The 22,434-nt window shown below is 42.8% G+C and overlaps 1 protein-coding gene across 4 annotated transcripts in view; it reads right to left on the bottom strand.

Moving 5' to 3' along the window:
• The window catches only part of lrp8 (low density lipoprotein receptor-related protein 8, apolipoprotein e receptor), a 163,105-nt gene that overhangs the window by 32,547 nt on the left and 108,124 nt on the right, over nucleotides 1-22,434 (bottom strand). For all 4 annotated transcript variants that reach the window (XM_047587042.1, XM_047587044.1, XM_047587043.1 and 1 more), the window contains exons 5-10: nucleotides 18,843-19,217; nucleotides 14,192-14,314; nucleotides 12,423-12,545; nucleotides 9,809-9,928; nucleotides 9,313-9,438; nucleotides 2,472-2,643 (exon numbers count right to left, since the gene is read on the bottom strand). In XM_047587042.1, the coding sequence (XP_047442998.1) occupies nucleotides 2,472-2,643; nucleotides 9,313-9,438; nucleotides 9,809-9,928; nucleotides 12,423-12,545; nucleotides 14,192-14,314; nucleotides 18,843-19,217 (1,039 nt within the window). The remainder of the gene's footprint in view (nucleotides 1-2,471; nucleotides 2,644-9,312; nucleotides 9,439-9,808; nucleotides 9,929-12,422; nucleotides 12,546-14,191; nucleotides 14,315-18,842; nucleotides 19,218-22,434) is intronic.

Here is a 22,434-nt window from a genome sequence, read left to right as displayed (position 1 = left end):
TCAACATTTTTAGCTACTCCATGATCCACTGCATCCTTACTTTTAGTTAAAAATCTTCACATAATCTGGAATGAACAAGTTGGAGGGATGGATGGAGGCTACAGGCCACCGTGAAGAATAAGACAGAGACAGATGAGCCCAAGACCATCGAGCAGATTGCATATTTAATTGGGTGCACCATTGTTTGCAGCAGACATCTCCATCACGGGGAGAAGTGAACAAGTCATCGACCCATGGCATGCTAATCACTACAAATTAGCCTGGAAAACCACATCATCACGGCGAAACCCAATCAGGAGTAAACACTTTCAAATGCTCAGCTATTTACACGTGATGGAATGCATATGAGAAGAAAAAGCTTTCAGTGGAAAGTAAGAATGTCTGCGTAGGTGGCGTGATCAATCATGACATCTGCACGAAACAGAACACAGATGTGCACCGCAATGTTTTGCTGGATGCAGTTATTGTTGTTCCAAAGTTGGAAGGAATATGTTCTTACATGAGTTGTTTTCTTTCTTCCTTCATGTACGTAACTTAATAGCTTCTTAGTGAATGGCTGAGTCTGTGAGATTTCAGTAATCCAATGAATTTACTGCAGTCCACCTTGCACAGCAAGGCTCTAGTAAACTTGGTTAAATTTGATGTATGTAGACAAATTAGGATGATACCTACAAGGTGACGGCAAGTATACAAGCATCTGCACCACTTTAGTAGTACGCAATAAAGCTAAATGAGAATCAAGCCCTTGCAGTGGTGGTATTTATGTGGTCAGTGCATCATTTCAACTTGCATTCCAGCTGGTTTGTTGGCAGATGCGGGTCGTAACAGCAGCAGTCACATTGCGAGATTGTCATTCCATAATTTTCCAAGAGTGTCAGAATTTTGTCACATGGATATCTCTGACTGTTTCGCACTGTGGGACCGTTATGGAGCCACGACCAAATATACTGCAACAATTTTTTCACATCATTTGTCTGAAGCAATTCAATTTATATTCTTGACTCTTAATCCAACCTCGTGAGCTCTGAATTGAAAATTGACAATGGTGAGTGTGCTGCCTTGTATAATGGGCTGAACAACTATGGGCGGAAAAATATATGTGTGGCCTTCAGAGATCTCAATAAAAAACATCGTGGCAGTACAACAGAAAAAAAGTATGGATATTCTGAACAGGATGAAAAGATGAGATTGCATCTATTTCTATCTTCCTATAATGGACCGATAGGATACTGTTATGAATTTAGGTGCAAAGTGCAAAAAATATGATATAAGAAAGAGGATATGCAAAGCCAAGAAGATGTTATTGCAAAACCTGACTTGTTGCTAACCTTTTCAAGTAAATGTGTATGCAGGAGTTTGTACTGTGCTTTGAGAATATCCTTCATCATGAAGCATGAGTTCATTTGTCCTTCCTCTGTGACAAGCCCTTGAGTGTATCACCAAGTTTGTGCGGGAGAATGTGTGTATGTGTGTGTATGCTGATGACTAATGGTGGTGATTATTGAGGCAGTGAAATTAGAGCAAGCATATGGCTCAGCTGAGATGATAGAAGGCCCCACCCACTACCTACCAGCCATCAGGGTGACACCGGCACACACACCGACACACACACACACAACGACGCGCAAAGCAGTGAAATGCCTACAGTGTGTGCAACTGTGTATGTTCACACACGTGTGTGAAGGACAAACAGCTCCACCTTTTACTGTCAGACAGATGACACAGCCCTCCAGGTGTGTCTGCATCGCTACCAGAAGGTGTGACAGGCTGAGGCAGACAAGACGGATGGATAGTGGAGAAACATAATGACAGGTCTCTCTGAACAATGAGCAAAGAGGGTTATCTAAACTTCTAAGGTCCAGGCTGAGCGCTGCACCGTTCCGAATTCTATGTTGGCTCCATTAACCTTTCAGACACTCTGCCTTTATAGCAAGCACATAATTTATACTGCTGCTAAAGTGTTCATCTGTAAATATTACTGAAATGTGCTGCTCAGAAACGTTGTTCTGTCAGTTAATCAAGCAAAAAATCCAATAATCCAATATAATCCACTAGATTAGTACATTCACTTAATTAACATTAAATCAATTGACAAGCTTTACATTCCCTGCCTCTTTGCAGTAATACATCATTGAAATATAACTAAAAACTAAAATCTGAGTGTACATGTGTTCTTGTATAGGCAACTTTCTGAGGACCAATGCTCAGTTTTATGCTGTTGGAGTGAGGACATCTGTAGAAAGTGAGGACATTTGGCTGGTTGTCACTTCTTTACAAGGCTGGCTGAGGGTTAAGACTCTGTTATAGGGTAAAGCTTGCATTTACGACATGGATTAAACATTAGGATTAAACTGAGGGTTACAGTTAGACACTTACTGTAGTTGAGATGGTTGGGTTAAGGAGCTAGGGAATGCATTACGTGAATGGATGCCCTCACAAAAGTAGCTTTGCAAAAATGCGTATGTGCGTACCTGTATATTTTTTGATGATACAGATCACACCAGAACATCTTGTTGGTGGACACGTCCACGTCCAGGGCCACAGCGTTCTTCAGTGTGGGAACCACTTGTGTGTATTCACTCCTCAGCAGGTCGATGCGGCGGATTTCATGGCGGTTGGTGAACATCAGGTACGGGCTCTTTCCTGATGGAGAGGGGAAGACAGTCATGTCATGTCTTCACGTGCAAGAGATAATGTGCAGACGCTGGAAAAAGGTCAGGGTGTAGGTGGACCCAAACAGTGAAGGAAGAGCTTTATCAAGTTTATGGTCGATGTTTTATGTTGTGAGGATCAGATGTATCCCTCAGGTAGTCTGCAGAACATCTATTAAGAGTGCAACTCCCACTCTTTAACCATTAGCATTTAAATTCCTGTTCACTCTGCTGTCTGCTATTTTAGGTTGAACATGTCTTTGTCTGTTTCGGCTCAGATGAAGGGACTGTAGCATTAAAGTTTTGGTCTAGTCTCGGCCCAGTCCTTCCCTGTGACTTGTTCTTCATCAACGCTTTTACCTACATACCTACATACTGTTTTCTACGAAGACGCCATGTGTACTGCTGAGTGATGATTTTATTCCCGAGAGGCAACATAATGTAATCTAACAGCCTTGTTTTGCATTTGTACTATTTAGGTCCTTACAGCATGTATTTTTGATGATGTGAGCATAAATAAATTATCCAAATGAAATCTTTTAAAATGAAAATATATTCTGTATCCACACACACATTTTGGCACTGCATCCTTGTATTGGTTTAATTATTCACACAATTATGCTGCAGGAAAGTAACATAGCGTGTGATTTGGCCCAAATGGATTGCGGACTTAAAAAGGACATTAATTTACAGAGCAGTGTGTGCTTGTGTACGAATGGGAAGTGCGTGTCCTGCTGCTGGACACAAAGCACGCTGCGCGGGTTAATAAAGTAGCCAAACAAACACGGCACACTGCTCTATTTTTAGCGTAACAGCGTGTGAGATAAATGTGTTTCTGGATCCTCTTCTGCAGGTGCATACAGTATGCGCCGGTTCTCTGGCACATCAGCTACCAGGGGCACATTTTTCAGCTGACTGAAGGTGAGCATGGCTAAAACATTTGAATAATCCTCATGCAGTCGACAAGGTCAACTTCATCTTTGGTGCACACAGAAATAAAAAATATCTCGCTGGGTTAGATGCAAATGCACATGTGAGGCTGCATATTCTTACATATAATCACCTTACATCAAGATGTACAAGAAAACATCATGTGTTTTCATCTTGTACACAACAGAAATATGTCAATTGACGCCCAGACCATGCATATTAATTATCAATTAATTTGTCTCAGCTATTTCTGCCATTTGCTCGGAAGACAACAGTGGTGGATGATCGCAGGATCCTTTCCACAGTGAAGAAAAGTGTATCAGTATCTAAGTCTACAATAAACAGAAGACTTTATGATAGCAAGGGTCAGCAGAGGGTACACCACCAGGTGCAAACCTTTAATCAGCCTCAAAAATAAAAAGGTCTGATTCGACTTTGCCAAAAAACATCAGAAGGATCCAGCCCAGCTCTGGAACAAAATTCTTTGGACAGATGAAACCAAGATCAACCTGTATGAGAATGGAAAAGGAAAGTATGCAGAAGGCTTGGAACAGCTGATGATCCATAGCACAACATATCTTCTGTAAAACACGGTGGTGGCGGTGCTTTCCAACAGATCCCCACCTCACTTAATTTTAACATCTCTCTTCTGTATGTCGTGTAACTCTGTCTAGAAGAGCAGGAACACAGCATAAAGTTTTTTTTTTAAAAAAAAAAACTAAAAAAAATTGGGCAACAGTCACACACAGGCACGCACGCACAAACCCATACTTTCACTCAGAGCCAACCATGGCATGATAGGTTTCCTCAGTCAAGGTTTACTACGGGCTACTGCACAGGAAGAAAATATTACATTTGTACTGCAGTTTGGATTCAATCATTTTCCTCTGACTACTGGGTTTGAAACCATCAATTTCACCTGCTGAGAGAGAGAGAACCAGAGAGAGAGAGAGGGAGAGAGAAGAGAAGAGACAGGCACAATGAATGTGATGGATGCAGGTACAGTCGCGGAGAAATGAAGAGTAAGAGGATGCAATTAGTGGAGGAAGAATGAAGGAAAAGACGTCAGCAGATCAAGAGACAGCAAGGGAAGGAAAGTGGGCAGGAAAAAAAAAGAGGATGAGGAAGTAAGAGAGATTGGGAACATTTTAAAGCATTAATAATAAGGACAGAGACGGATCTGAATTTAGTTTCATCAATCCCCCTGACTCACTTTCTCAAGACAACATCTCTTATCCCTCATCACTGTTGTCACAGCAATACGTCGTCCTTCTCAGGGATAAAGGAAAAATAAAAAAAAAGCTGAGTCACTGTTTTCTTCAGGCCACGGCACCAGAGATGCCATCAAAAAGTGCAATATTATCTCTGCTTCCTGGCTTCCACAGAGCAACAGTCCAGTCAGCTATCTTAACACGAAACACAGCTCCCTAGATATACATTTTAATCTGCACAGCTCAGTTCAGGGCCGCTCTGCCCCGTTAGCCAATTAAGATAGGGCTACGATGATAAACATGTGCACAGGAACAGGTACTACTGCAGGGGCGTCCACTCGATTTGCACCAAAGCAGATCTTTAGGTTGTGAGATTTGCAAGGTAAAAAGGAAAATAAATAAATAAAATAAAATAAAAATAAATGAGACAGACGGAAAGGTCAGAAATAATGCAGAGGAATAGTGCAGTGTGATGGGGGATGCTTAGTTGCAGCCGGCGTGAATGGAGCCACACTGGAGAAGGTTAATAGGATAATGTTATGTCTGGAATCAGGCGCGTAGTGTATGTCGAAGTGAGAGATGCTTGTTAGGACACACAGGCCATGCTACATAATGATGGAACAGGCAGCAGAGAACGGAAATAAACTTTCTGTCAACAGCTCGTGTCAAAAGTCATCCAACTCGCGAATGTCGCCTGCGACAAAGAAAGTTATATAACACTTTGTCATGTGTGTGTGTGTGGTGGCGACGGAGAGTCTGCATGAGAAACACTCGCACTTTCGTCTTTCTTATAAAAGTTCAACATCATTGATCAGCATAACAGCAGCGCAATACAGATGACGCACCGGTGGCAATATGAATTCTGTGTAATAATATCAATACTCCTGCAGGCAGAGAGAATACAGTCTTTGAGTCACAAAAGCCTCAAACTGCAAGTAAAAAAAAAAAAAAACAACGACAACAAACTTCACTTTTCAGATGGGCTTTGACAGCATTCTGCAACAGTCCAGGTCCCATGGTAAAATCTTCTGACAAAAGGGGAAACTCTGACCACTGCCTTAAACCCGTTTTGAAAAGTATGTGCTCAAACTGTCAAATACAGCACAAACTGCTCTTGGCATCGCAGTTAAGCCTGCGGTACACTGCAGATGAGAGAGGGAGAGGGGGGAAAGGGGGGGCACAAGGAACAAGAGAAGGAAACGGGAGTAATAGAATAGAAAGAAACACTTTGGTCCGCAGGCAGTTTGTAAATTTCCTCTTCACTGTTGTGACATCGTGTCCTGCTTCTGGCAACCAGTCAACATGTCTACCTGTAACGTAATCTCACTGCTCTGTCAGATCCTTCACGTCTTTATCCTCACTTACTTTTATTTAATTATTTTAAAAGGGGTCGGCTTAACTTACCTTAAAAATGAGAGAAAACTTATTTTAGCACACATAATACTGTTCCTTAAAACTAGCAAATTGCGTGTATTTAATTTTGTGTCACTTATAATTAATGTATGACAGATGACTACACCGATCAGCCACAACATTAAAACCCCACACCGATCCTTCTCCTGCGCGCATTGAATTCCTACATTCTTTCTCTCACAGCTATAAAGGTGTAAACACAAAAGGAATGAAGGCAATTAGTGTGGCGCAAAACTTTCTTCTTCACGGGGACTTAATGGACGATGCCATGACCCTACATTAACACACACATAAACACAAACAGTAGCATAGAATACGGAATGAATTGTGACTCAGGACTTGACCTTTAACTTTCATACCTAGTATTGGAGATATTGCATGTTATACCGAACATACAGAAACCATTAGAAGGACATACACTTATGCATAAACTTATATATACATACACCTATGAGGTGTAGACAACAGCATACAGCAGAGAGTACCAATACCAGGTCCAGAGTTTAGACCTCTCCTGTCAGTGGTTTTAATGTTGTGGCTGATCAGTGTACATGTGGCATTATGTGAACCATCACGCGAGGTATTTTGCACGCGATTTTGTTGCTTGGCACGTGTCACAACTCATCACTCGCCACGATGCATTCCTCCTGATCAGCCAGTCGCAAAGGAACGCCATCTAAGTTAGGAACTACAATGTGACTCCACAAAACAGCCGCACGCGCGTGTGCGTGAGCAGAATCTAAAGTGCACGATAAATCCTGCGAGTGTGCGAGTGTGCGTGCATGCGCGAGAGATTGAGTGACCATGTGTGTGGCCGGGAATGACTTCATTAAACCCGCATTACCTCGGCTTCACTAAGCAGACACGTCTCTATTTATGGTCCCATCTCTGTTTGTCACTCTGCATAAACAAACCTTAACATGAACAATAACTCATAAGTCATAATTTCCTCTCCTCCTCTCTCCTTTGCCGCGCTACGGCATGTGCCCCGACGAGCAGAGAGGCGGTCACACGACGCATCTGTCCACTCATCTCTCTTTATTTTCTGTCCTTGCCTTTCCTCCCCCCTAATAAATGTCTTGGCTTCTGACAGGGACTGTTTGCTCTGCCTAACAACGCCTAATAAAGATTCACCCGGAGAGACATGAAGCAATCAATGGCGGGTTGTATGCCACTTAGCTGAGGAGTGAGGGTAGGTTTTCTACTTTAAGCACTCTCATTACCAGACCAGTTCACCCTATAATGACTTAACCTGAGACCATAATTACTAATAACACTCTTTTTTTCTCTCTTTTCCTGCTGAAAAGTTAATTTGCTGTGTAAGTCGATCAGTAAAATGCATGTGTACGGCTGCTACAACACAGAGTTAGTGTTCTTGGAGGAATATAATGTATACTGTAGACGAAACACGACTGTGACTGGTCCGCTTGGTAGTAGCATGTTTCCACGTTAGTATTTCCGGCTGCTTCTCCATCTCCGCAATTTCCGAATTGATTGTTTAGGATGAGTGAAGAACACATCGAGGAAGGGTTAACTGAGGAGGTTCAGAGGTTCAACGATTTATGTGACTTGTTTCAGTCGCCATTGTTGAAAATAAAGCAGGAAGTGGAACTAAAGTTAACCCCATTGGCAAAAAAGGCGCAGCACCAACTAGCATTTTTACAGAGCGAAATGACAAGTTGCAAAATCTTTGGTTGATTAGACATTTTTCATGTATTCTTTTAGTTTCCCCCACAAATTTAAATTTAATTAAACACACATTAACATCAATCTAACATATTTTAGTAAAGGGATAAGGAATAGCTTAATATTTAATGCAAATGCTAATAATAATGTATGCTTATAAATAGCACTAGGCCGAGTTTAATATAGAACACATATAATATGTAGAGGGTCCCTAATTAATCTCTCCATCAGGTGGGGGTTCGTGGTCTGGAAAACGCTGAAGGCCCCTGCTTTAAGACCTAAACATCTGCCTGTGCATAAAACAAAGCTTGCGGTATTTGAATTACCGTAACTCACCGGTGGACGAAATTCAAAGTGGGAAGTTGCGCTTTCTGGAAAAAATGCTGCCATTACAGTAATGATGACGCACCGCTGCTGTCGGCTGCAGGTTGGGGAGCGACGCAAGACTGGGGAGCCCCAGGAAAAGATAGTCGCTTGGAGGAATTTGTTTTGGCAAAAAAAAAAATTTAGTTTTACCCTACAGATGTCACGAAGGTCTTCCAGACAAAATACAACTTTCCAATGTTCAGCCACACTTTTGTCAATAGCGCAAACTATTGTGAGTTACGGTAATTCACATACAGCATGCCTTAACGGATAACCGGTGATCCGTTTGGTTTTAAGGGGATAAATTAGCCTTTAGGGTCTGCGTGAGGTCTGCATACGCTCTGTGCTGTCACCATAGAAGCCTAAACTGCCTATAAAAGTAATTTGTTTTTTGATTCAGGTACAGCAAGTACTCACCCAAAGGTTCACAACATTGTGAACTACTCTATCGCTATCCCTAAATCCACTTATAACAGATTGAAACGTGATGGTGCAGGTTAAAAAGACACTAAATTCAAACGGAGCACGGTCTCAGGCGCAAGTGACACGCTACGCTACAGCTGCATCACCATTTTGAACGACAATCTTGCCGAGTGCAGCTTACACAAGACAAGATTTTTCTTCCATTAACACCACTGCTCAGAGAGTTTGCACCAGCAAGCAAGGGCCACAGACCTGTGTCCCTGTAGTGAGGCATACGCCCCCCCTCACCCCCTTGGCACACAACATCCTTCTCTTGACACTCCAGGGGGAGCAGAGGCAGCTGGCTGCAAACTTTTCATTAGTGAGGACTGCAGAAGAAGATGGCAAATATTTATCTTCGCACAGATTGCGGTGCACGGCCTGCATATAAAGCAAGCCTCTCCTTTCAGGGTCCCAGTGTGTGAGAATAGAACATCGGTAGTTAGGGCTGCTGGAATTGGAGCGTAATTGTATATAAGAGCGGGTCCCGGCGAGCGTTTCACCCGCGACTGTATTCTGGCGCGAGCATTCATCTGTGGCAGCGTGTGTCTTCACATCTATAAATGTGCGTTTGCCTGTGATAAATGGCTTACCGACAGCTTTGCAGGTCTTAGAGGCCGGGTCCATCTCGTAGCCTTCGTAACATTCACACTTGTAATCTCCTTTGTAGTTGATGCAGATCTGACTGCAGGCGTCTGGGTTCTCGCATTCATCTATGTCTGTGGGGAGAGACATGACACAAAGATCAAAACAGAAGTGCGGAGGCGCGCAAAGAATTCCTTGTTTTGTTTGAAGAGTGAGAAATAAGTAAAAAAAAAAAAAAAAAAGTTCTGGCACGTTAACAGGCTTGTGCATGACATATTCAGACCGTATTCAGGCGTAGAGATTATTTTAAACACGTGTAAAAAAAAAAAAAAAACCCTGAGAATCTGATGGATGGATATAAACTGATCAGGCATAACATTATGACCACCTTCCTAATACTGTATAGGTCTCTATAAAACAATAAAACAGGGGCAGATAAGCATGACTGATCATTCTCTACATTCAGGGAGTAGTTTTCTTGCGTAACTGTTTTTTTTCTTTTACCTCCACAAGTCTTTTTGTCCATCAGTTTGTACCCAGAGGGACAGTCACACTCATAACCGATTCTGTGGTCCCTGCAGACGTGGGAGCAGCCGCCATTGTTGTCTGCACACTCGTTCAGGCCTGCAGAGAAGGGGGATCGGCGGGGAGGGGGGGGGGCGTGCGGGAGGAAGGACGGACGAAGGGACATGGATGGGAAGAACAAAGGGATATATATGAAAAAGAGAGTTGAATATTGATGAACTACAGCAAGGTTTTTTTTGGACATAATAATCCGGCTTTCATATAACACAAAGAGCGAGTTGGACAGAAAGACAAAACACATGGTTTAAAGTGCGCACATGTGTGTATCTGCGCATATAGTTTTAATCCTCCTGCCAGTTATGATAATTTTTACCTTGTCAAGTGTGTCTGCATACATCAAAAGTTGAATTCAAAAAGAAGAGAGGGCTTGAAAGCAAAAGAGAGATGGGGATGCGAGTGTGTGTTCACGACCCACAGGCACAGTCTGAGCCAAACACACCTGGAACAGATCCATTATCCAACAGGGAGCTTGGCCTGTACCAGGTGCCTCTCCACTAAACGGCCTATTGTTACACAAGCACATGCTCTCCCGCATACACTCATCTGATTCTCTTAATTTCCGCTTTTCGTCTTTTTTTTTTAAGCATATAAGATCGGACTGCCTTCTCAGTCATCCTTTCCTTTCCTTTTGTATGTGTTTCCTGCTCCTCCATTTACCCCTTTGTCTTTCAACTACCCTCCAGGGACTCTAGAGAGATCGCTGCAGAAAGCTAAGGCTGGTACTTCATTACCGGTTTACATTAAAGATTTAAGCTTCAAGGCTACAGGTGGTGCTGTGAGACACAGACACTGAAGCAGGGAGGAAGGAGGAAAGAGAAAGAGAATACAGCAAAAATAGAAACCTAGAGAGACTGATGGACATAGAGGGGGAACTAAAGTTTTTAGAGTGACCAGACGTCCTCGATTTCTGGATGACCTGTCCCCCGGCCAAAATGTCCTGAATTTTGGCTTTTTTTTTTCTCATTCAAAAAAATAAAATAAAAAATGTTGCTCACATACTACAGCTATTACAGCTATTACGGTACCTGGTTGTGCTGCCTTTGACATTACAGACATAGCAGTTTAAATATGTTTAAATATGAATAAATATGTCAAAATAAATGAAAATTTTATCTTGATAACATTTATTTTCTTTATTCACCATCACAGTAAAATAGTCCATCCTTAGTCAATCCACTGCATTAATTCCTCTCTCAATCAGAACAAAATGTTGTGAACATGTAATTATGCATGAAAAAAAATTTTGTGTAAAATAACGTGAGAATCTTGAAAACTAGATGTATAGATGTAAAATAGATGTACATGATATACAGACATGCCTACTTGCGGTCACTGCTCTCTAATCCAAAAATAAACACCATCAATGACGCTGCCACACAATCTGGGTTCACTGACCAAGCTGAGGATAGTTTAGCTTGATATCCGCTCAAGCGTTTCCACTGATCATTACGACAACTCGTTCATTTTCATTAACATTACATGGTCTCTTGTTGTCACATCCCCGCTAGTCTCTTAATTATTGTCTCCTCTAGTTTATAATCCCTCTGCATACGTCTTTATTTCTCATGGCTGTAGGTTGAGCTGCATTCACATGAGGAAGCCCACACACGCTACTGACCGTATCATTTATCATGACCACAAAAAAATAGATCAATTTTAGCCCTCGGCTTGAACCTGCTGATTTGTCACTGATGAATGTCCTTTTTAAACATTTGTCATTGCTTTGGTCTGATCACATTTACTATGGTGTGGATAATGGATAATTATTAGTTACAGCGACAACAAAGAGGAGGTGGAGGTCTGCCTTCAAATACACAGAACGTCATGTTCAACACCAATGACATGGTTGCGAGGCAATCTCATTACGGCCTATATCCATCTGCTTCGAGATCAGAGCTGGCTGAAAGGGCAGCCTGCTTACGTATAATTTTCTACCCCTGTGAGTGGCGTCGGATCACTTCAGACTTCCACCGCTTCACTAACCCCAGAGACTTCAACCCGTCCGCGCACTCGAATGAAATCTCAGCGACAGATCGCAAGTTGCTTTAATTGCAGTTCTATGTGCTTCGTTAGCAGTTTTTATTAAAAAGGTGAGGTTTTCTCCGCCGCCTCACCCTGTTTGCAGATGGACTGCGTTGCATGCGATGTGAGATGTGTGACTGAAGCTCACTAAGTGGTAATTATCTATGGTGTGGGGATAATCTGCGTGGCTCCTTATGGGTAGCGCAGTCCAGTCACGTTTCCCTGGCTAAGATCGCACTAGAGGGCAGAGTCGCTTGGCTCTTTGATCATAACAAGGCAGCTGAGAAATGTCCTGATTTAGCCCTGCCTTGATCAAATGAATCTCCTTTTACAGAGGAGAGCGACCACCCACATTTGAACAAGTTTATGGTGCCTGGGAACGAGTGCATCAGCGTTTCATTAGCATGCATGTTCATCCATGTGTATCGGAAGTGGTGAGAGGACTAACGAGTACATGTGTATGGCGGGGGGCTGTATGCGTGTAAAATAAGACAGACAGAAAGGATCTTACCACACTCCTTCATGGGCTCGTCAGACCAGTCCTTGCAGTCTTTCACATTGTCGCACACCTTGCTGCTGTCAATACACTCCCCGTTCTTGCAGCGGAACTTCTTTGGCCCGTCGCATTTGGTCACTGTGGTGAAGACGCGGCAAAGCTGAACATTAGGTTTTAACTCAAACACAGACTTTCAGTTCACCGTCCACATTCTCATTTGCACGTGGATATTTGCACTACCTATTTTATATTTTGTATGACATGCGTCTTTTTATATTCTACCTTTAAGATTTTACACTGTTACTCACACGCATTCGAGTGGACGGCAAACGCAGAATTTCACTGTACTGGGAAATATGTTTCGATGCATGACAATTAACTCTTTGAAGCTCTTTGAAGTTGCACAGTTGAGCCTAATTTGAATGTAAAATGTTAACATGTCGTGGTCTGTCGCGGTTAGTCATTAAAGCAACAGTAAAAAATTGTCTTATTTTGTAAAATGAAAGAAGTTTGTAAAATTAAAAGTAAGTAGGAAAATAAACACATTAGCAAAATGAAAAGATATGATCTAAATCTAAGTCAGGATGAAATTTAATATAAATATGAATGAAAATATAAATATGGCAGTGGAAATAAAACATAGCTATGGATTGTGCAAATTGCCTACCAGTATAGAGGGATTTTTTTACATAGCAATCAGTGAGAACAGTATATTAGGTTTGCTCTCCATAGCAGCTGGATTCTTGCAAGATTTTCCAGACCACAGGATGAGAGGGGAATCCACCTCGCTAGGCTCCAAGCCTCGCACTTGTGGCTGATCCACAGAGGTGGGGAACACCCCTTGTGCTGCCTTTTATTCGAAAGTTTTCTAGTTCCTAGCTTCATCCAATCAACTGTCTGCCCTTTGTCAAAACAAGTTTCCAAGGACAACTTCCCAGATGGTTCAGCGTAACAAACCATCTGGCACGTCCATTTATTGTAAGACGCTGCTGATGAAAAGATTGATTAGTTCTATAAATATACACTAGGCAGGTCCCAGGGATTAATGCGCGCAGTTACAATTGGTCAGAATTGGTTATTGATGAACTTAAAGAGACATGGAAAACGGAAATTAATGTCCCAGTAGACAGACGAGCCCTAAAAAAAAAGAAATGTGGGCATAGTTTAAACTGCAGAGGAGTCAGGAGCAACTGAGCTTCTTTGAAAGAGACACCAAAATTGTACAATTACTGAATCAGATTTGACATCCAGTGCCTGGTAACGCATAAACCTGCTTCACAGATTTGGAATTGTGTGCTACTTATCTGTTCTGTTAAAGTTACAGCAAGGGAAAATATCATCCCAACTTCTTTGCTCAGGAAACTGGAGTAGACTCAGAGGAGACTTATGTCAAAAAGAAATATACCACAACTCTTCTTACGCTCCTCTGCGTCTCTCTCTCTCTCTTTTTTTTTTTTTAGATTAAAGTTTCTCTCAAGGGGCAGAATCAACCGGTGCAGCCATCTGCGCCGCTCTCTAGCATATCCCCTGTGAATCTTGTTAAGAATATTAAAGATGTAATTGGACAAATTTTCAGGGCAAATTAAGCAGGGCCGAAACAGCGTGACGGTGCCGACTCGCAAACAGAGATCACATTTGTAAATGTTTGGATACGAGTACGGAAGTTCCCTCCGGCGTTTAGACGAAAGGCCGGAGTTTCTCCATCCGTATTATAGGAGCGAAAAGAGCTACGAGGAAACTGTTCGCGTGACACACGGCGACCTTCCTGTTCGTGCGACACTTACCGTTGACGCAGCCGGCTTCGTCGCTGTAGTCTGGACAGTCATGAACTTTGTTACACTGTTTGGTGCCGTGAATACAGGAGCCATCACCGCACTGGAACTCATCGGGTCGACATGTGAGCAGGGCTGGGTGGGGGAGGCACAAAAACCGCACACGTATTAGAAATAGCCGAGGACATTGTGTCGTTGTTAGAGTGACAATATCACACGCTGGTTTGAAATGTTTGAAAAGATGCAGAATTTAGCCTTTCACCAGGCCAACCCTAACCCTAACCCTTTATTCATGAAGCACTTTTCATACAAAATGCATCGCAAAGTGCTTCACACAAATCCACACCGAGAGGCGTCACAGCCTGCGACCACAGGGAGGGCCGCCACAGAGACCACCCCGACCCGGATAGACCAGGGTAGACCCCCAGTACCTCCGGGCCCGGGGGATCTCCAAGACGCCGTCCCTGCAGGCAGACCGGACACACCTCCCAGCGCTTAGGGCCCCCAAGAGGAAACACTGGAGCTAAAAAAAGACAGTAAGAAACGATAAAAACAAGCAATAAATACAATAACATAATATATATATATATATATAGAAAAGTAGGGAAATGTAAAAGTTCAAGATTTAAAGATAAAAAAATTAAAGATTTAACAATGATAAAGTGCACATAGACTTAAAATAAATAAATAAATGAACAAGTAAAAACTCATTAAAAACAATAAGAATGCTAAAATAACAGAATAAAGCAGTAAAGGGGATTAAATGAAAGCCAGATTAAAAAGAAAAAAAAAAGAGTCTTGAGCCTCCTTTTAAAAATATCCAGTCTCTGCAGTGCTGATGTTCTCTGGCAGGCTGCTCCATAAATGAGGTGGCTGAATGAAGCCTGCCCGTGGGTTATAGTTTTAACTTTGGGGATGATTAAAAGGCCGGTGACAGAGGACCTCAGGGTCCGTGAGGGCTGATATGATAAAAGCAGGTAAGACAAATAAGACGGCCCAAGACCATTAAGACACTTAAAAACTAATAAAAGGACTTCCAATCAAATAGTGACCAGTCATACCCACCTCTTCCACACATTCCCTGACAAAAAAACAAAACAAAAAAACAGCTAGTGTCCTAAGAGAGTTCTTTTCTTGTGACCTATTGAGGATGTGTATACGCGAGCATGTATATAGACATTTCTTGGTGCTTGCTCTAACGTCAGAGGGCAGGTTTATTTAACTCATTTGTCAATTTAACCGGCTGTTTAATTATTCATGTGTTGTGTTCTGGAGCAGCTCCGCTGAGGGAGCAGAGAGAAAACATGATCAATGACTGGGGAGCCTACAAACGCCGCGCGGCACACAGCCATCGTTATCAGAAAATATGGCGCGAAACGCAGCCTTACACCTAGCGTGGCGAGGCGAGCGGACCCCAAACCGCACGTCAGGCGGCCAGACTTAAATGCAAGCTTGCAGCAAGATGTGTGCACATACAGGTGAGCCGAGAGGAAAGCTGACCCGGACTTCTAGTGCTCCAACAAAAATCGAAAAGGCAAATACATGCTTATGCTAAAATCGGCAATGTGTGCCAGACATAATCCTGTGCCAGCAGAAAATGTGCTGATTCGTTCAGCCAAATGATTGGGATCTAAGCTCAGCTAATCATGATAAATCCACGGATGAGTCGTAATAATAATAATAATAATGGATTGCCATCTGCAGAAACAGCGGCAGTGGGGAAACGAGAGAAGACCTGATATACGATTTGACCGTTTCTCATTTACATTAACCTCCTGTCTCCGTTCTCATAGTCACTTGTCTCAGCGCTCTCTGTGAAATAACAAAAGATTACTGAGACAGATGTTTAAAAAAAAACGGAGATAATAACGAGGGCGTGGGTATGTGGGGATGAGTAAAGCTTGATGGCAGAGCGAAGGAAGACAGAACAAAGTGATGCTCACATTTCTCATTTACATTAAAATGTTCCTCCTCCCTAAGCGGTGCTCTCCACTCTCATTTACATAACACAGACACCTTTAGTGTTAACATCTTGTTTTACACAAACCTACAACCGGCCACTTTTATTCATAGAGTGACGAGCAGGCCCTGTCACATACATATACTGTAGCACACACACACACACACACGCTCATGTCTCAACCACAGACTGTATAAATATGGATGGCTCCTCTAAAGTGAGGCCAAAGCAAGTACAGCTCCCCCTGGTGACTGGCTGCAGTATAAGTCGTTAGCACCACCTCCTCTATGTTAGCGGATGGGCCGAACTAAAACACTTAAATAAACTTTTTTTTCTTTTTTCTTTTTCTTTGCAAGGATGGTTTCTGTCATTTTAAGTAGTTAATATAATGTTGATTCATGCTCAAGTGTAAGTTTGGATAAGTTTCGTTTTAGTTAGGGTTCGGCTCTAGTCTGTAAAGCAGTCTTGTGAGACCGTTAGAGTTACAAAAGAATTTTTAAAAATAGATACAGTGTATAATCCAAGATTCCCATGTAACTGGTGCACGTAGAACAGAGTGCAGTATTAATTCAACAAAAATACAAGTGAGTCTGGTGTGGCTCCACTCTCAAACCGTAAGGCACGGACTCTGGCTCCAAACTATCAAGATGCTTCACATATCCCCACAAACACCAGACACATTGTCCATGTTTATATACATGGATATATGTTCTGAACATCTAAGAAAAAGTAAACGTTTCCACCCAAAAACAGAAAGACCTTTTGTCTGTGAAGGTTCTCAGTCATCCAGGTCACGGTATGCCGAAAAAGAATTTAAAAACAAACTGGATTTGTGGAGTTTTTGCCACAAAGACCCAGAATTTTTTTTTTTTTTTTTCCAGAGAGCTAAAGGCTTCCTTTAGGCCATTGATTTAGGCAAATTAGTCTGCTGATGAATGAAGAGACTATTATTAGGTTTCAACCTGAGGCACCGCAGGCTGGTGAGCATCAGGGCCCACAGAGCCCGCCTCCACCAGAGCTTCTTGAAACAGATTTTTGTGCCTACATCTATATTATATTATATATTGTATTATATTCTATATAATTGTGTTCCTATAAGTGCACTTTCTAATTTTAGTATTTGTTAGTATTTAATTGTGTTTGGTTTTATTATCTAGGCTTGTTTTGTGTGCCTGCTTCATCCAACAGTTACCAGAAGTAATTATGAGGCTGGTACATAATAATACCTGGGTTAAGTTCTGCATGCACACCGAATAAGGATTTAGGGTAAAGATTCACTGGTTCAATGTAACATTCTTGCCTGTATGATGGTGATGCTCATCTCAATATTGTTTTTTTTACCTTTGCTGTCACAATCTTTTCACATCAAAACCCATCCCATCATGCAGCGCAAAGCTACACAGTTATTTTAATCTCAAAAACAACAGTGATGACCTGCTGGCCTTGTAAAACGATGTCGATAGTGCAGCGACCATTACCCCAGGGAGACGGAGAGCTTCAGAGAGAGTTATTATTATGCACGACAAGCAATAGTGAACACACTGCAGCAGCTGCTCGCGCTTTGTGGCTGCGCCTTCAAGTTCTGTAGCAACACTTTGAGTATTGTGTGGCTATTTCAGCATTGTAACTATCTGTGACTGTAAGCGTTACAACAGATGCGTTCTCCTATCATGCCAGTGTCTGTCAGAGCACTTGCAACTGGTTATGTTTTGTGAAAGCACTCGTGTGTGTGTGTGTGTGTGTGTGTGTGTGTGTGTGTGTGTGTGTGTGCGCGCGCTTGTATCATGTCTTATGTGTGAGGCTGCTGTCATCTCACCGAGCGCTGTGTGGGAGTGTGAAGAGGAGACCAGATGGGGGTCTGGCTTCATGAAGGACCTTCACCTCCCACGCACGCGTGCACACACGGACGCACAAAACAATCAAACGCGCACAAAGAGGTTCTCCCCGTGCCTGCGCGGATCACACGGTTGCGTGGCAACACACTCGTGGATCATAAGGATAAAGTTAGCATTGATCTTCCTTCACACGTTATAGGTTCGCAGCATGCCGACGTGAAAAGCGTAACCGTTCTGCAGTGGCAGGCCGCACACTGACCATTGTTCCACAACACCACAGGCATTAATATTGATATCCATGAATCACATTAAAGACTACAGCTGGTATTAAATATTCACAACACTAACAAGGAATTTACCTTCATAACAGGAACCGTGCACAGAGCGGACACTTTATTACAAAACATTAAATTGGATGACATATTAATTTAAATTTTTACTAACGCAATTTATCCTTTATCCAGTTTATATAACTGGTAAAGCCGAATGAACGAGCAGAGGCATCTGAGAAACTCTCCTCAGACTGCAAAATGAATACCACGCACATTGTTTCCCAATAAACCGGCTAGATTTGTTATAATTAAGGAATACGGCAATACTATGACTCTTTTATGGATTTTTGTAATTGCTTTAAACAGCACTGAGGCTCTGTGGCGCTGGGGAAATGCTATATCATGTTATGGCAGCGCAGACAATTCCTGTTAGTGGAATAAATTTGGTCTGTGTGGGGTTTGTTTTATAATAATTAAAATGACAGCAGCACTATTCTTCTATGTGTCGGCTTAGCTCCACACTCATTTGCGCACTCAGTTAGCCACCCACTCATCAGTCCATCTACATAAACACAATATATCCTGCGATGACTTACGACAGTTCGCCTCGTCTGATTTGTCCTTGCAGTCTGCGTCGCCGTCGCACTTCCAGTTCATGTGCACGCACTCCCCACTCCCGCACTGAAACTCGCTCGCTGGGCAGAGAGGTTTCTGGGCCTCCGTCCTGCGGCTGCAGCGCTCCATGGACTCGTCTGACTTGTCCTTGCAGTCCGGGTCGCCGTCACAGCTCCACAGGGCCGGGATGCACTCGGAGTCGTTGCAGCGGAAGTCGTGCTGGCCGCAGGTCGGGGCCGAGCATTTCTCCTCGTCGCTGGCGTCCCCGCAGTCATCGTCGCCGTCGCACACGTATATCTGAGCCAGACACTTCCCGTTGCGGCAGTGGAAATCTTTGGAGGAGCAGGCCTTGGCGTCTGTGGGAGGAATGGGACAGAGGTTAGCATTGTTTCAATTATGATCATCACACAACCATGTAACGTTGACCGTTTACGAATAATTCAGGAAGAACTGCACAAGGTGTCGACCTGGCCTCTAAATTCCCTAGATCCCAAACTGATTAAGAATCTGTGGGGTGCACTGGAACAAGCCTGATCCAAAAAGTCCACTTCCCCCAAGCCATAGGACCCAAAGGCCCCAACTGGGACACCCTCAGGAGGCCCACGTCCATTCTCTGATGAGTTACAACTGTTTTGGAGGCACAACGGAGACCTACACAATATTAGGAAGGTGGTCATAATATTATGCCTGATTGATGTACATAATACATAAGCCGAATAATCTACACACTATAAATAATAATAATAATAATTTTCATCATTATAGAAGGCCTTAATTTATAAAACTCTCAGCTGTCAAATGATGCACACACCCAGCTGAAGAAGCATAGGTGGGAGGATGTCAGAGGAAACGTTACAGGACATGTGAAGGTAACTTTGCTGCATTTATTCAGATTCCTCTGGGAAGAATGAATATATGCAGCAATATGTCCCCCCCTCCTTATACTGAATGAATTAATGAGCAAAGGGCAAATCCAGCACTTCCTATTTTGCTCGTGAACTTTTTGCTGGTTCCTGAAGAAGCGCCATTTAAAATCATTTTTATTCGTGGCAGGAAACTGTTGACAACAAGACACGTGGTAAGTGCTTAAAGCAGCAAGAGATAAAGACACAAGGAAACACGGATGAGCTCGCCTCACAGGAGGAAGCACACAGTCCGAATAATTCAAAAAAGTAAACATGGCCCCAATAAAATATGGAGCGTTTAATGAATGAATCCCCTCGTTATTGCTAAAACACAACAGATAAACACGGTTCTCATTATATTTAGCAGATCAAGGGCATATGTGCGGCAGAAACATGTAAAAAAAAAGGGGTACTGTATAATGAGCAGAGTTGGGGCACAGCTGCAGGTGTCTGCTGCAGTGCAGACGTCCCCCCCCCCCCCCCCCCCCCCCCCCCGCCTCCCTCTAGGAGTGTCTGTGTATTTGCATTTGTGTCTCCACAGAAATACATGCGGAGGCTGAATATGTATGTTCATGTTTGCCTTTTATTTTCTTCCCACCCCGTAATAAAAAAATTATTAAGCATTAAAAATATTGAAGTGTGTGTGTCTGTTTGTGTGCATGTGTGTAAGTGTGCGTGTGTCTGAATGTGCGTTGCTTTGTTTTCCGGGCGAACTTTGTGTTTCCTCTTTTCTTCTTTCCCTGTGTGGCATTATCCAACTCCAGCCAGGTTAGACGAATGTGTTAAAATCACAAACAAAAACAGAAAAAAAAAAAAAAAAAAAAACTTCACTTGTCTTTTGAGGCAACGCTCTTCTCTTTGGGTGACCAACATAATCGCTTCATGCTCTCTCTCTTTCTCTCATACCTACCCACACAGTGCGCCAAAGGGACTCATTATGATAATAGTCTATTGGATTCCCTGCTAGCTATAACTGCTAGCATGCTAATCATCCCCACTCGGATCCAAGTAATTTAATTAACATCAGCACACAAACAACATCAGCAGCACCCTGGCGCAAACTCGGGTGGTTCGGGGTGGGTGGGGGGAGGAGGGGTCACGTAAGGGCAAACACGGCAAAAGTTTTTAAGCGATTAAATCCAGAACTCTCCCAAAGAACACTAAGAAACATTTTTATATAGTTATGTATTTTGCTCCAACCCAGATGGGAATAATATGATGTCTTTATCTTTTTTTCCCGCTTTAAAGTGTTTTGTTTTTTGTTTTTAGACGCACATTATGGTTCCCACTGGAAAACAGGACAGCAATATAGATAGCTTGCCTTATTTCCAGTACTTGCGATTGAGTTTAAAATTCACAGGAATTAAACCCATTCATCTAAAAGTAGTCGTAACTTTGTGCAGCTGTTATTTTTCAACCTGCATTTCAGCATCACTCTGTGTTTTTTGCTATGGACTGTATAAAGATGGACGGCAGAACCATCCTCCAAAGTGAAACCAAAGCAAGTAGAGCTCCCCCTGGTGACTGGCTGCAGTATAGGTCATAAGCTCTGCCCACTCCATGTTAGGGGATGAGACTAGGCCAAACTAAAATGACTAAAATACACATATATATATTTTTTTCTCTCCAACGATGGTTTGTGTCATTTTAGGTAGTTAATATAATGTTGATGCATGTTCTAGTGTCAAGTTTTTGGATACGTTTCGTTTTAGTTAGTTATTTGACGCTATAGAAACAGGATGTGACATAAAGGTGACCACCAGTTGCCACACCAACCACTCCGTTAAGCGGTTCCATGGGGCCGTGAGAGTAGTACAATTTTTTTTTAAAAACCAAATACAGTGTATAACTCAAAATGAGTGCAGAGCGTAGTATTAATTAAATGAAAACGCTAGTGAGTCTGGCAGAAGTGCTCCATGTTGGGTCGTCGATCCCGTGGTTCAACTCTTGGACCGTACTGTGCAGTGTGATGCCCACCTTCTGCTATAGGGCCTGTTCTGTGTTATCCCCTTGCTTTGTTTTGTGCTTGTCTCTAGCTCCAAAGTCCCAAGCTGGCACTGCCTGTATCCCCGGGAAAATAGCAGCAGTTTAACCAATGCAAGGAAGAGGCGACGCATATTCATTCTATGGTTCAATCTATGGTTTTTGCACTCACAAAGCCCCTAGACACCGCAACGCTGAACGCCAACAATTAATATGAAAACATGAACCAAAATCCCTCACAGTAAAGGCATATGTAATGTAACAATACAGCACGTCAAGGGCTGTGACAGGTACATCAGGCGGTAATTGAACAATTGAGCAATCCTGAAGTTGAGTTGTGAGTGATTCTTTTTTGCCACATTGTTATGGCCGGGCGACTAAGGTTGGGGATCTTTTCAAGAGGCGTTGAGCAAGTCCTTTGTTGGTTGCTACTGCCCAGCAGGAGACTACCCGCCAGTCACTGAAAAACCATGACTCAGCGACAGGGTGTATGAAGGATGTGCAGGGAGACGTCTGATCCACAGTAGCTCCAGCTCGCAGCTTACAGGACTTAAAGGATCTTCTGCTACCGTCTCGGAGCCAGAAAGCACAGGACCTTCAAAGACTCTGCGCCTTTGGAAAGTCAGAGCAGTTTTTGGCAGCGCGTGAATGAGATTGTTGCTGCGATATCTTCTGGTATTTACTG

The sequence above is a fragment of the Mugil cephalus genome, chromosome 6 (genome assembly GCF_022458985.1).
Source record: "Mugil cephalus isolate CIBA_MC_2020 chromosome 6, CIBA_Mcephalus_1.1, whole genome shotgun sequence".
In the NCBI taxonomy this organism is placed as follows: domain Eukaryota; kingdom Metazoa; phylum Chordata; class Actinopteri; order Mugiliformes; family Mugilidae; genus Mugil; species Mugil cephalus.
This window is presented reverse-complemented; position numbering and strand designations above follow the sequence as displayed.